Source organism: Bos indicus x Bos taurus, chromosome 10 (assembly GCF_003369695.1).
Source record: "Bos indicus x Bos taurus breed Angus x Brahman F1 hybrid chromosome 10, Bos_hybrid_MaternalHap_v2.0, whole genome shotgun sequence".
Taxonomy (NCBI): domain Eukaryota; kingdom Metazoa; phylum Chordata; class Mammalia; order Artiodactyla; family Bovidae; genus Bos; species Bos indicus x Bos taurus.
In genome coordinates, this window is record NC_040085.1 from 32,177,645 (window position 1) to 32,190,542 (window position 12,898).

A 12,898-nucleotide genomic window follows, 5' to 3' on the forward strand; every position below is an offset into this window, starting at 1 on the left:
AATTGCAGCACACCAGGCCTCCCTGTCCATCACCAACTTCCGGAGTTCACTCAGACTCATATCCATCGACAGTGATGCCATCCAGCCATCTCATCCTCTGTCATCCCCTTCTCCTCTTGCCCCCAATCCCTCCCAGTATCAGAGTCTTTTCCAATGAGTCAACTCTTCGCAAGAGGAGGCCAAAGTACTGGAGTTTCAGCTTTAGCATCATTCCTTCCAAAGAAATCCCAGGGCTGATCTCCTTCAGAATTGACTGGTTGGATCTCCTTGGAGTCCAAGGGACTCTCAAGAGTCTTCTCCAACACCACAGTTCAAAACACAGTTCAAAAGCATCAATTCTCCGGGGTTCAGCTTTCTTCACAGTACAACTCTCGCATCCATACATGACCACTGGAAACACCATAGCCTTGACTAGACGGACCTTTGTTGGCAAAGTAATGTCTCTGCTTTTCAATATGCTATCTAGGTTGGACATAACTTTCCTTCCAAGGAGTAAGCGTCTTTTAATTTCATGGCTGCAGTCACCATCTGCAGTGATTTTGGAGCCCCCAAAAATAAAGTCTGACACTGTTTCCACTGTTTCCCCATCTATTTCCCATGAAGTGATGGGACCAGATGCCATTATGCAATATTATTTCAGTTTCTGCCATCTGTGATGATGTTAGTCTCCTTGCTTGGTATTTATTTTGAGGTATTTTAAACATTGAGATGGTTAGATAGCATTCCCCAACTCAACAGACATGAATTTGAGCAACCTCTGGGATATAGTGAAGGCATGTGGAAACCTGGCATATTGCAGTCCATGGGGTCGCAAATTGTTGGACATGATTTAGTGACTGAACAACAATCAACAAATATTACAAATCCTAATATTACAAATTAATCTGTGATGAATGTAAAAGCAAGAAGACTATTTGGGAGTGTTGGTAAAACAAGGTATCCAAATTATAACTGAAATGAAAAGAGATAACAAAAATTTTAGAAATTTTTTAAATTTAAATTTAAATTTTAAATTTTAAATTAAAAATTTTAAAAAAGCAAAACCAAAATACTACTATGCAAATAGGATAAACTGTTGACAACAGGAAAAGGTCCTAAGAACTAGAAGCATGTGTAATATGTGCAAAATTCTGGGCCTGTGCAACTGATCAGTAAGAAAAAAAGTAAATGAAAAAAGGAAAAAAATAATTAAGTGTGTAGAGAACAGCATTAATGTTAGATTACTACTAGCATGAGGTTAATTCAGGAGACAGCTGGAAATTAACTTGAAAATATAAAAGGTTAGCACAGTGGAAGTTCTAATGAAACTTAGGTGACAGCTTTGAACGGAGCCATGGAACACCCATGTCATTAGAATGACAGAAAGCTGCCCAGGAAAAGTTCCCTAAGAAGTTTGTGAGACTCAACACGGAGGAAGGTGACCTGTTTCAACAGACTTTCAGGATGAAATAGTTGGTCCATTTGGGGAAACAAAGCCTGTTTTCTATGTAGAAACACTATGAATTCTTTTAAACTTTAAAAAGAGGGAATGGCTCTCTTATTTGGTAGAAACACACTGAGGAACTGTAAGCTTAAACCTCTTTACCTGTGACATATTTAATTTATGAACAAAAGACATAAAGAGGGTTTTTTAAGCTTGACCTATTTTAGATGCAAAGGAGCTGCTGTGGTGCAAATACCTAAATGGAAATGCAGATAATCAAAATGAACGTCAAATCATTCTACTATGCATAACCTCTAATTTTTCTTTTTATTATCACAGTGAGACCATCACATGAGCTTAGCTAATTTCTAGCTTATTAGAATCTAAAAAGAAAAAAAAAAAAAATAAAACCCAACTCAGCTGTTATAGCCTGTCTCTCAAAGAAAAAGGCATGCACGGACCCACAGTCTGAGATTACCATAATTAACACTTCTATTATTTTTATATGACTTTGACACACACCAGAAAAATGACATTTTTAAATGATCTATCCACATTACTGCTCCCTTTTATAGCCATACTGAGATCAGTTCAGTTTAGTTCAGTCACTCAGTCATGTCTGACTCTTTGGGACCCCATGAATCGCAGCATGCCAGGCCTCCCTGTCGATCACCAACTCCCGAAGTTTACTCAAACTCATGTCCATTGAGTTGGTGATGCCATCCAGCCATCTCATCCTCTGTCATCCCCTTCTCCTCCTGCCCCCAATCCCTCCCAGCATCAGGGTCTTTTCCAATGAGTCAACTCTTCCCATGAGGAGGCCAAAGTACTGGAGTTTCAGCTTTAGCATCCCAGGACTGATCTCCCTTAGGATGGACTGGTTGGATCTCCTTGCAGTACAAGGGACTTTCAAGAGTCTTCTCCAACACCACAGTTCAAAAGCATCAATTCTTTGGCGCTCAGCTTTCTTCACAGTCCAACTCTCACATCCATACATGACCACTGGAAAAACCATAGCCTTGACTAGACGGACCTTTGTTGGCAACGTAATGTCTCTGCTTTTTACTATGTTATCTAGGTTGGTCATAACTTTCCTTCCCAGGAGTAAGAGTCTTTTAATTTCATGGCTGCAATCACCATCTGCAGTGATTTTGGAGCCCCAAAAAATAAAGTCTGACACTGTTTCCACTGTTTCCCCATCTATTTCCCATGAAGTGATCGGACCAGATGTCATGATCTTCGTTTTCTGAATGTTGAGCTTTAAGCCAACTTTTTCACTCTCCTCTTTCACTTTCATCAAGAGGCTTTTTAGTTCCTCTTCACTTTCTGCCATAAGGGTGGTGTCATGTGCATATCTAAGGTTATTGGTATTTCTCCCGGCAATCTTGATTTCAGCTTGTGCTTCTTCCAGCCCAGCGTTTCTCATGAAGTATTCTGCACAGAAGTTAAATAAGCAGGGTGACAATATACAGCCTCGACGTACTCCTTTTCCTATTTGGAACCAGTCTGTTGTTCCATGGCCAGTTCTAACTGTTGCTTCCTGACCTGCATACAGGTTTCTCAAGAGACTAGTAGTTAATACTAAGGATATCAGTGATTGTGGATGTTGGTGCAAAAAGCCCTTGGGTGGGTATAAGGGATACAAGTTGACAATATTTGGAAAACACTTGGTTTTAAAAATAAGATTGCAGGTATTAGAGGGCAACCATGTATTTTGTTTTCTTTTTTTTTCTTTTGTAAGGTTGTGGTAATGAGTGTCTTACATTAGTGTAGTGTGTTGTTTCCTAATACACTGCCAGAAATGCAATTGGAAAAGACATGCAAATAACATAATAATTCAGAAAAGACTCTACCTGATAGAAGACGAATCAGATGTTTCTGTATCAGGACCTGAGAACAGGTAATCCTTTGTGCAATGGCAAACTGCATTAATGCTTTCAGACCATTATGCTAGATTGTAAGAGAAGGGAAGATAAAAAGATAAGTGAAGATGAAAGACCTAAGTCATTCACTGTATAAACCAATCCTACTCTGTAAGAACTAGTGTAAACTTACTATATACTTTACATGACTGCAAATTTAGTTACAATATTTTTAATACTTCTAAAAAGTTTTATGACCTCACTGAATTCTGTAATAGATTTTCCCATGACAAAGAAGTATTAAAGATATAATCATCTCCGTCTCATTTAAGGACTCATTTCCCTCAGAGTCATTCTCTTAAATGTCTGGCCTACATCATTCTATTCAGGCCTGTGCAAATACATGTCTTTGTAGAAATTCTAAAATGATGGCAGAAAATCACTGAATTCAGGGAACAAATCTTCTGCTTCCAAGATGGAAGGATGGGAACTCGGAAGCACGTCATAGACTCCAAGTCCCCTGGGCCAGCTGTCAGAAAATAAGAGGAAAATGGCTAGGTGAGTGGTCCAGGGAATCCTCAGTTGCCCAGTTTGTTTTCACAGGGCTACTGAGCATACTTCTTAAGTACTGTTTGCAGGGTCCCCAAAGTTATAAGGCTTAGGCCTGAGGCAGGAGTACAGTTACATAGAATCAGAATCTGCCCATGAAGGAGTTATGGCTTAGTTTTATTCTGGAGTTCAGTATGAAGATTTATCTGGAGTTAAGCCAGCATTAATACTTAATGTTACATGATGATGCAAAATTAGTGAGAAGGAAAATATAGGAGACATTAGGGTTCTGATCTGGAAATAAATGGAGAGGGGGATAAAAAGTAACCAAGTATCACCAGAAATGTTTCTGTGAATTACATTTAACCACCAAGATTGAATAAACTCTCCAAAGTGTATAATGTTGGCCTTTCCATCTCCTATGAGTTTGATGTAGCTTTAAAAAAACCAAAACAGAATTCTGCTTGTACAGAAAAAGAAGTGAATAAAGATTTTTTTAAATGGTAAATGTACTGAGGACTCCCTAAAAAAATACACCATGTGTATACATACCTGTCTATTTTGAAGTGCTCCAAACAAAGGTTTTCCTTCATCTCCCAACAGGTTTTCTCAAAGAGCAAAAAAAAGAAAAGCAATAAATTTTGAATACTGCTACAATTGTATACTTGGTTTCTATCTATCAGATGTTCTTTAATTCTATTTTTGACCAAATAGAAAAGTGCTTTGCGCTTTTCCCCTTCAAAATTTCATGTTTAAGTCTATGCCAAGATTTCCACATTTTTGAGTGAGAGGACACTACAGAGGCAATGTAGACCATGGACAAATTGTTTTTATAAATAATAAAGCCCCTGGAGCAATCTATAAAGAACACTTGGGAAAAACAAAGCATTCTGCTTCATTTATCCTCCTTTTAACATCTCTTCTATGCAAAAAGAAAAAACAATTTTAATTGAAGTATAGTTGACTTACAATATTATATTAGTTTCAGGTTTATAGTAATTGGATGCTTTTACAGATTATACTCCATACAAAGTTATTATAAAATACTGACTATATTCCTGTGCTTTATATTACTTCCTTGAACTTTAAATATACTTCCTTGTAAGTATTATATTATTTCCTTATAATAATGTTACATCTAGTAGTCTTTACCTCTTCATCTCCTTCACCTATTTTGCTCCTACCCTACCACTCTCCCCTCTGGTAACCACTAGTTTGTCCTTTGTGAGTCTGTTTCACTATATTGGTTCATTTGTTTCATATTTTAGATAGCACATATGAATGAAAACATACAGTATTTGTCGTTCTCTGTAAAAAAAACAACACTAATTTTAAAAATATAGTTGCAACCTATTTTGTTAAAAAAATACATAAAACAAATGTAAATAGCTTTATTGTTAAGTACTATCAAAAAAGAATTAGGTTTATAGGATAGAACAAGGTGAACAACGTATTTTTTGAAAATACAAAAAAACCCATGAGCTCAGAAATATATTCTGCCTTGTTGGCTAGGGTATTTATTACTGAATCACTTATTTTCACTGATCTTTGGCAGCAAACACATCTATGAGGCTGGATGGCTTATTTCCTATTTTCCTTTTCCATTTTTGAATGGACAGCAATAAAAGACCCTCTGTTTTGATTCCTCAACTGTTTTTCATAACTATGCCAACACATCCTGCATATGTCTCTCCACATCCGCGGGGAGTGAGATAAGTTAGCTGTTTATGTGCTAGGAATAAAGCACAGCCTTATATCCACTGGATGGAACAAGCCCTGTAGTGAAAACAATGTAACACTCTATTAATCAAATAATTTCCAATGACTATGTTACAGAAACACATATGAAGAATCAATCCTATTCTCCAATGAACTTCTCATCCATTCTATGACAAAACTGTCACTTCTGAAAATGTTCAATACCTAAATAAAAATCTCCAATTCCTAATGCTTGTGTTCCCCAAATAGTCAAGTGTAAAGGTACCTTTACTGGCAATCTGCAGGTATTTAATAGATCATGACTCCAAAAGAATGCTTAACATTTCATATCAAATTGTTTAGATTCTGTTTAAACCTCATTTTCCTCTTTTCTCCTTTTATTTAATGACAGTAAATATAAACTTGTGTATTTATTTTTTACCCACAATTGAAGTCTGACAGGTTTGGAAATGACTCCTAAAATCTGTTCACAGAGACTAATGCTGGCATGCAGAAAGGGTCTGTGAAAGAAGTAGCTTTGTGCTACTTAATTCAAATCATGAGATAGTGTCATTTTACAAAACTTTATTTAAATGAGGAAAATGGGGGAGAACCATTAAAAACAACTTCCAAAAAATACTGGAAAATGAGTCTGAAAGAATTACAACTCTTAAGTGTTTTTCATGTAGTACTCTTATCTTGTGACTATCATAAGCAAATATATTATTTTAAAAATCTGAGTGATTCTTCACTGCTTCATTTCCCCTAGATTTAACGAGAGATAAGACCATGTAAATGCAAGGTGTATAACATGTTGATCTGAAACACTTTTCTCTAAGAAGCTTTCACCACGGCAAAGAATCTAACAGTAGGCTTCCCTTCAGATTTGGGAGGTTTCTTGCTGTTAATCTCTTTCTCCTGACCACCTCAGTCTTCCTTTCTCTCTCCTGGTAATTTTTTAGATGGTTTGGTTTACTTTTCTTTTTTCTCTCAAAGTGTAAAATAAATAAAAATTACTGGATATTTCTGGGTTGATTCTCCTTCCTTTGCTTTTTCTCATATCTTTCATTGTTATATTGCCACCTTTTAAATACAGCTTGCTTCATGCTGTTCATTTCAAGTATATTTAGTTTTCTGTTATGTATGCCCATTTTTGTAGTTAAAAGAGTTCAAAACAAAATATCCTCAAACTAAATGGCATCATGCCACCTAATCTACTGATATACCAAGAGTCCTTAAGTCAAAGTATTCCAGGCCATTAGGGTGGGAAAAAAGGAATAATTTTTGATCAGTCAATGTTAATTCTGTTTCTATAAAAGCTCCAAACCAGTTTTCTTATAGGCTTTACCAATTGCCTGGATAGTAAAAGCACATGTGCTCCAGGTCATCATGGGGATTCGAGGATCCGTTTCATCAGGAGGCACTTTCAATCCAATTCTATAAATTGTTGTGGCAAAGAGAAGGACCATTTCCTTGATGCTATTAGAATAATTTAACCTAAAAATAAAACAATAAAAATTTAAATAAGGATTTATTAAAAGGGGCTACCTACTGAGAAGTCCACTTAGGTACTGAAGCAAGAATTTAACTTCTTTTGAAGGTTTATTCATTAAGAAAAAAATGGTGAAAGCAGAACTGTAACTCCTATGGGTAGAAAAATGTATCTGACAAAATGGTAATGACCCAGATAATTTCTTGTAAAAGATGCAGTAAATGATCACAGCAGAAAGGGTCGAGGTCCAAATTAAGAACAGGTTAGAGACAGGATTAAAAATCAGAGGAAACATATCTGATATATATTTCAGTATATGAAAAGGGACCAAGAAGTACTTTTGTGCTGATAGGGGTGTCTGTGTGTCTGTGTGTATATATAATAATCCATGTACTAGCAATGATAATTCCTGGTTTCATGAACTTCTTTTTTTTTTTTGATTTTATTTTATTTTTAAACTTTACAATATTGTATTAGTTTTGCCAAATACCGAAATGAATCCGCCACAGGTATACCTGTGTTCCCCATCCTGAACCCTCCTCCCTCCTCCCTCCCCACACCCTCCCTCTGGGTCGTCCCAGTGCACCAGCCCCAAGCATCCAGTATCGTGTATCGTACCTGGACTGGCGACTCGTTTCATACTTGATATTATACATGTTTCATTGCTATTCTCCCAAATCTCCCCACCCTCTCCCTCTCCCACAGAGTCTATAAGACTGATCTATACATCAGTGTCTCTTTTGCTTTGTAACAAGTATTTTCATTACTGACAGGATATACAATGTAAACAAGGATCACAACTAGAAAAATGAACCTCATATTATTCATTAAATAATAGTATCTGATTTGGATACATTATATTTTTCAAAGCGTCTTCACATAAATATCTTTTCAATAACTGTATGAGGTAAATTAGGAGACCACTGTCTCAATCTTACAAATGAGAATATGAATTGCAGTGGGGGTGGAGTGACCTGAAACTTTTCAGAAGTCACAGAGCAAGTCAGATGTGACTTTAACTTAAGTCTCTTAAATTCTGCTCTTCCTATAGGTGGAAATATATAAAAATAGCATTTTTGTTGGTTAAAAATAATTATAGGCATGGTTTGTCTTAACACATATTAAATACATATTATTCTATCTCAAATCACTTAATATCAGTACAAATAAAACTCTAGGGAGATGGCAACAAGATAAAAATGGGATAAACAAAACACTTTCACAAATAAAGCAAGAAGGAAGGAAGGAAGAACTGTTCTTCACTCTTATTTTCACAACCATTTACAAACTTCTCTTGTTTAGATACTTACGAAGACTGAACTCCATAACTCAGAATAGAATGGAACTCAAGAGTAGAATCACCCATTCCTTGATCAAACAGGACTGGAATTGTTGGGTTTTCTCCTTACAAATTAAAAGGAAAAAGAAAAAAACAATCATGGGAGTTCAGTGTGACACATACTTTTTAAAGCTTTTGTAAATTACATACAATCACTTTAGAAAATTTGGATAATGCTAATAAGCAATAAATAACCATTCAAAATATTTCCACCCAGATAATCAGATAGCATGAGGGTGATATTTTTCTATTCTCCATATAAATGTTACACATGTAGATTTTTTTTTCTTAAAAGGATAATAACTCTAGCACTGTTATATATCTTGATTTCTCATTAATAGATCATATATATCTTCCACATCAGTAACTGTCCCTCTGTATTTCTATTTAGAAATTAGTGAATGCATAGTACTTTAGTGAATAAGAGCACAGGATCTGGAGCCAAGCTGCCTGGGTCTGAATCCTAGCTCTGCTAGTGACTATTACTAAAACCTTGGGTGAATACTAAACCTCATCAAAATTAAGACTGTCATTCCCATAAGTGCAATGAGTTAGTTTTCTTCCGGTGGTTCTTGAGATTCTTCATCTTTGGTTTCCAGAAGTTTGGGTATGACTTATCTAGGTATGCTTTTAAGTTTATCTGTTGGAGGTTCACTGAGCTTAAATTTATAAATCTAAGTCTTTCTACCAATTTGTAAAGTTTCCAGTTATAATTTCTTCAAATATTTTTTCAGTACCATCATTTTTCTTTTCAGGACTTCAATGACACAAAACGTTGGGTTAAAGGGAACAAAAGAAGAGTCCATATGTCCCTAAGGCTATATGTTTTTCTCCATCACTTTGCTGTCAATTCTTCATTGCATAATTTCCCTTATCTAATTTCAAATTCACTGACTCTTATCTCACCATCTCCATTCTACTACTGAGCTCATTCAGTTAAAATTTTTTTTTTCATATAGTATTCTTTCAATTCTGTTATCTCCATTTGGTCCTTTTTCTACATATATATTTTTTCCCCTCTGCTAAGAACTTCTGTCTTTCCATTCACTTCCATGAGTCTTCATCTTTAATTCATGTTTCATGATTACAAACCTGCTTTAAACTTTTTGTCTGAAAAGTTCAACATTTAAACATCTCAGGATTGGAACTTGATTGATTGTTTCTTCCTTGAGAGTTGGTCAGATCCTCCTGGTTCTCTGTACCTTGAGTAATTTTGGATTCAGTTCAGTTCATTTCAGTAACTCAGTCATGTCCAACTCTTTGCAACCCCACGGAATGTAGCATGCCAGGCTTCCCTGTCCATCACCAGCACCAGGAGCCTGCTCAAACTCATGTCCATCAAGTTGGTGATGCCATCCAACCATCTCATCCTCTGCTGTCCTCTTCTTCCTCTGCCTTCAATCTTTCCCAGCATCAGGGTCTTGGATATTTTGAATATCCATTAAAAAAAAGGCCTGCATTAACATTCTCTGGAAAAATGTACCTTTTTCGTTGTTGTTCTAGTAGGCAACCAACCCAATTAGGTTCCATAAGTTTTGTTTCACTCTGTGAGTGGTTCCAATGTTAGTTTTCAGAGCCTTTGTTAAACTGTTTGAGTCTGCTAGTACATGTACTACTCAGAACTTAGACTGGGACTTGAGTGGTGGTTTAATGTAGTTTCAGTCTCAAAGCTGTTTTTACCCTTCTTTGGGCCTGTTCTGCACCTGTGTAGGCTGGAGGTGAGCTCTGGACCTGTGTTGGTCTCAAAAGTAGGAGATTCCTTTTCATAGCACTCTCCTCTCTGGGATTTACCCCTATTCTCTCTAGCTGCAAGGGGCCCTTGTTTCCCCTTTCCTCTAGTCAAAATGATCAATTTCTTTCAGCTTTATAGTCCCCTGTGCTGTCATGCAGATTCACGTGACTGGAGTTAATCTTGGGATGAAGCTGTGAGGGAAAGAAATGGCTAAGACTCCACACTTCCAATGCAGGGGGCACAGGTTTGATCTCTGGTCAAGAAACTAGGATCCCACATGCTTAGTAGTATGACCAAAAAAAAAATTAAAATAAAAAAAATAAATAAAATAAAAAATAAAACAAAACAAAAACACCTAACTGGGAATTAAAAAAAGAAAAGAGGATTCACCCTGCAGTTTTTGGAACACAGTGGTCCCATTTCTCCCAGTTCTTTTGGCCAGTAAGACTGATTTTCTCTTGGGAATTTAGATGTCTATGTGGCCACCACGGCAGTGCAGTTCCATGACTGGAGATGGCCTTGGGAAAGAGCCAAAACAGAAAAAAACAAAACAAAAACACGTGCAACAGGAATTCCCTTTACACTCTCCAGCTTCTGAGGAGCTTTTTCTCAAGTTCTCTGGCTAGAAAGATGGCATCTCTTCTGGGTTTTTTACTGTTCATGTCCACCGCATAGTTCTGTGTCTCAGGCTATGCCGGGGTCAAAACTGGGGAATAAAGAAGGGACAAAAACCCCCAGGAAACTCACTGCTTATACTAAACATTCCTCAGATTTGTACTTCCTCCCCTTGGCCTAAGGAAATCTCTATTTTCTAATATTTAATGAATCTGTATTTGCAAACCATATTTTAGAGCAAAAAGTACTTTAAAAAATAAAGATTCTGACACTTAAATCTCACGCAGCTAAATATAAAATAATTTTAAGCAAACCTTTAGCATGTTTCATATTATAACCTGTTATTCTGGCCAGAACAGTCTGTATCCATCGTTCCAGGGTCAAAAGTTGAGCAAGAGGTTCTGTATTCTCGCTGAAAATTGATATTTGAAAGTTATTAAAGCCATTGGCACAGGTCAAACTGAAAAGCTCAATTTGTAGGGTCTTTCTGTGGATAAATAATTGTATGAAAAAGTCAAACTCCTCCAGATTAGCTTCCTAGGTCATAGAAACACACATGTCTAAAAATGCAGTTTTGGGAGGGAGGAGAAATTTTAAAGTACAAAGAATAAGATAACACCCTCACTCCCATTTCCTGGAAGCAATAGATAAATGTCAGTAAGTGAAATCACCCTTTCAGCTGCTCAAGTCAAAAACTAGGTGTCATCACTGATATATATGAGTCCCTCAAACCCCACATTCTAATCTATCAGCTAGTCTTAGGTTTTACTTGCTAAATATATCCCAAATTGGTCACTTCTTTCTATCTCCTTCATGATTACCCTAATTCAAGTTACGTTATTCCTCACCTGGACTGCTTCAGTAGACTGTTCTTCCTGCTTCCACGATGGTGTTTCTTTATTATCTATGTATTCATCAAACAACAGCCAGGAAGATTTTAAAAATGTAAATCATATCATATCACTTCCCTATCCAAAACATTCCAATGGTTTTCCACATAAAACACATAAAACACAGTTCTAATTTCCAATCTTGGCTCATAAGACCTTTTAGGATCTGGTTCCTTGCTTGCTCCATCCCAAGCATACTGCCTTCTTACTGTGCCTTGAACTTGCTGCCTTCTTGCTATGTCTCCATCATGCTGATATGTTCCTACTTCAGGGTCTTTGCTCTCAGTGTTGCCTGTGCTTAGAATTCTCTTCTTTCAGAGAACAGAACTGGTGTCTCTCTCAGAGAATAGAACTGGTGACATAGAACAAATGTTACTATCTCAGAGAGGAGCTCCCTGCTGACTTGGTCTATAAAGAACCTCATGCACTGGTCTGTCCTCTGGCTCTTTATGATTCTAATTTAGTCTTTCACACTATTTCTCAGTACTCAATACTCCATATTTATATGTTTATCGTTGGTTTCTCTTCTCTGTAATACAAATTCCATTGCACAGGAGCTTGATCCAAACTAACAACAAAGGCAGACCAGAAACGGTGTTATTAAAAAGAAGAAAAAGGAGAAATTTGTTTACTTAAAGGATAGTTTTAAGTGAAGTTAAAATATACAATGAACTGTGCCAAAATTCTTATCTCTGGGTACAAATTTGACCTAAGAATTTTTTCAGTTTTCAGAAATGAAAGTATACTCTGATTTATTATAATCAATTTTCTTTAAAAATGCTAGCTTATTATTAGCTTTGATAAAGTTTTTATATGCCCTTAACTTTAGTATCTTGGTGGTGGTTTAGTTGCTAAGTCATGTCCGACTCTTGCGATCCCATGGACTATAGCCTGCCAGGCTCCTCTGTCCATGGGATTCAGGTTATACTCACAATGACTTTCTAACAAAAGAGGCAAATATATTCCTACTATACAGGTAAGTTCAAATGCCTAATAAAAATGTTACGTATAATTATATTTTTCAGATCCTAAGTAACAAAACTGTTACTACAGATTAAAATTGTTAGAAAGGACTGCCCACTCCAGTGTTCTTGCCTGGAGAATCCCAGGGATGGGGGAGCCTGGTGGGCTGCCATCTATGGGGTCGCACAGAGTCGGGCACGACTGAAGCGACTTAGCAGCAGCAGCCCTGAGACATCCTATTCTTAAAGATATCAAGGAAAGAAAGTGCTGAATATTCTTTAGAGAATAATTTACATGTTAATAATTCTTGGGAAACCACTGTGTAAAATAGGCTT

At 36.6% G+C, this 12,898-nt stretch overlaps 1 protein-coding gene across 1 annotated transcript in view; it reads right to left on the reverse strand.

Moving 5' to 3' along the window:
• UBR1 (ubiquitin protein ligase E3 component n-recognin 1) overlaps positions 1–12,898 on the reverse strand; it is a 154,643-nt gene that overhangs the window by 46,518 nt on the left and 95,227 nt on the right. The window contains exons 33-37 of the mRNA XM_027553667.1: positions 11,025–11,122; positions 8,335–8,428; positions 6,881–7,029; positions 4,387–4,442; positions 3,277–3,373 (exon numbers count right to left, since the gene is read on the reverse strand). Of these exons, the coding sequence (XP_027409468.1) occupies positions 3,277–3,373; positions 4,387–4,442; positions 6,881–7,029; positions 8,335–8,428; positions 11,025–11,122 (494 nt within the window). The remainder of the gene's footprint in view (positions 1–3,276; positions 3,374–4,386; positions 4,443–6,880; positions 7,030–8,334; positions 8,429–11,024; positions 11,123–12,898) is intronic.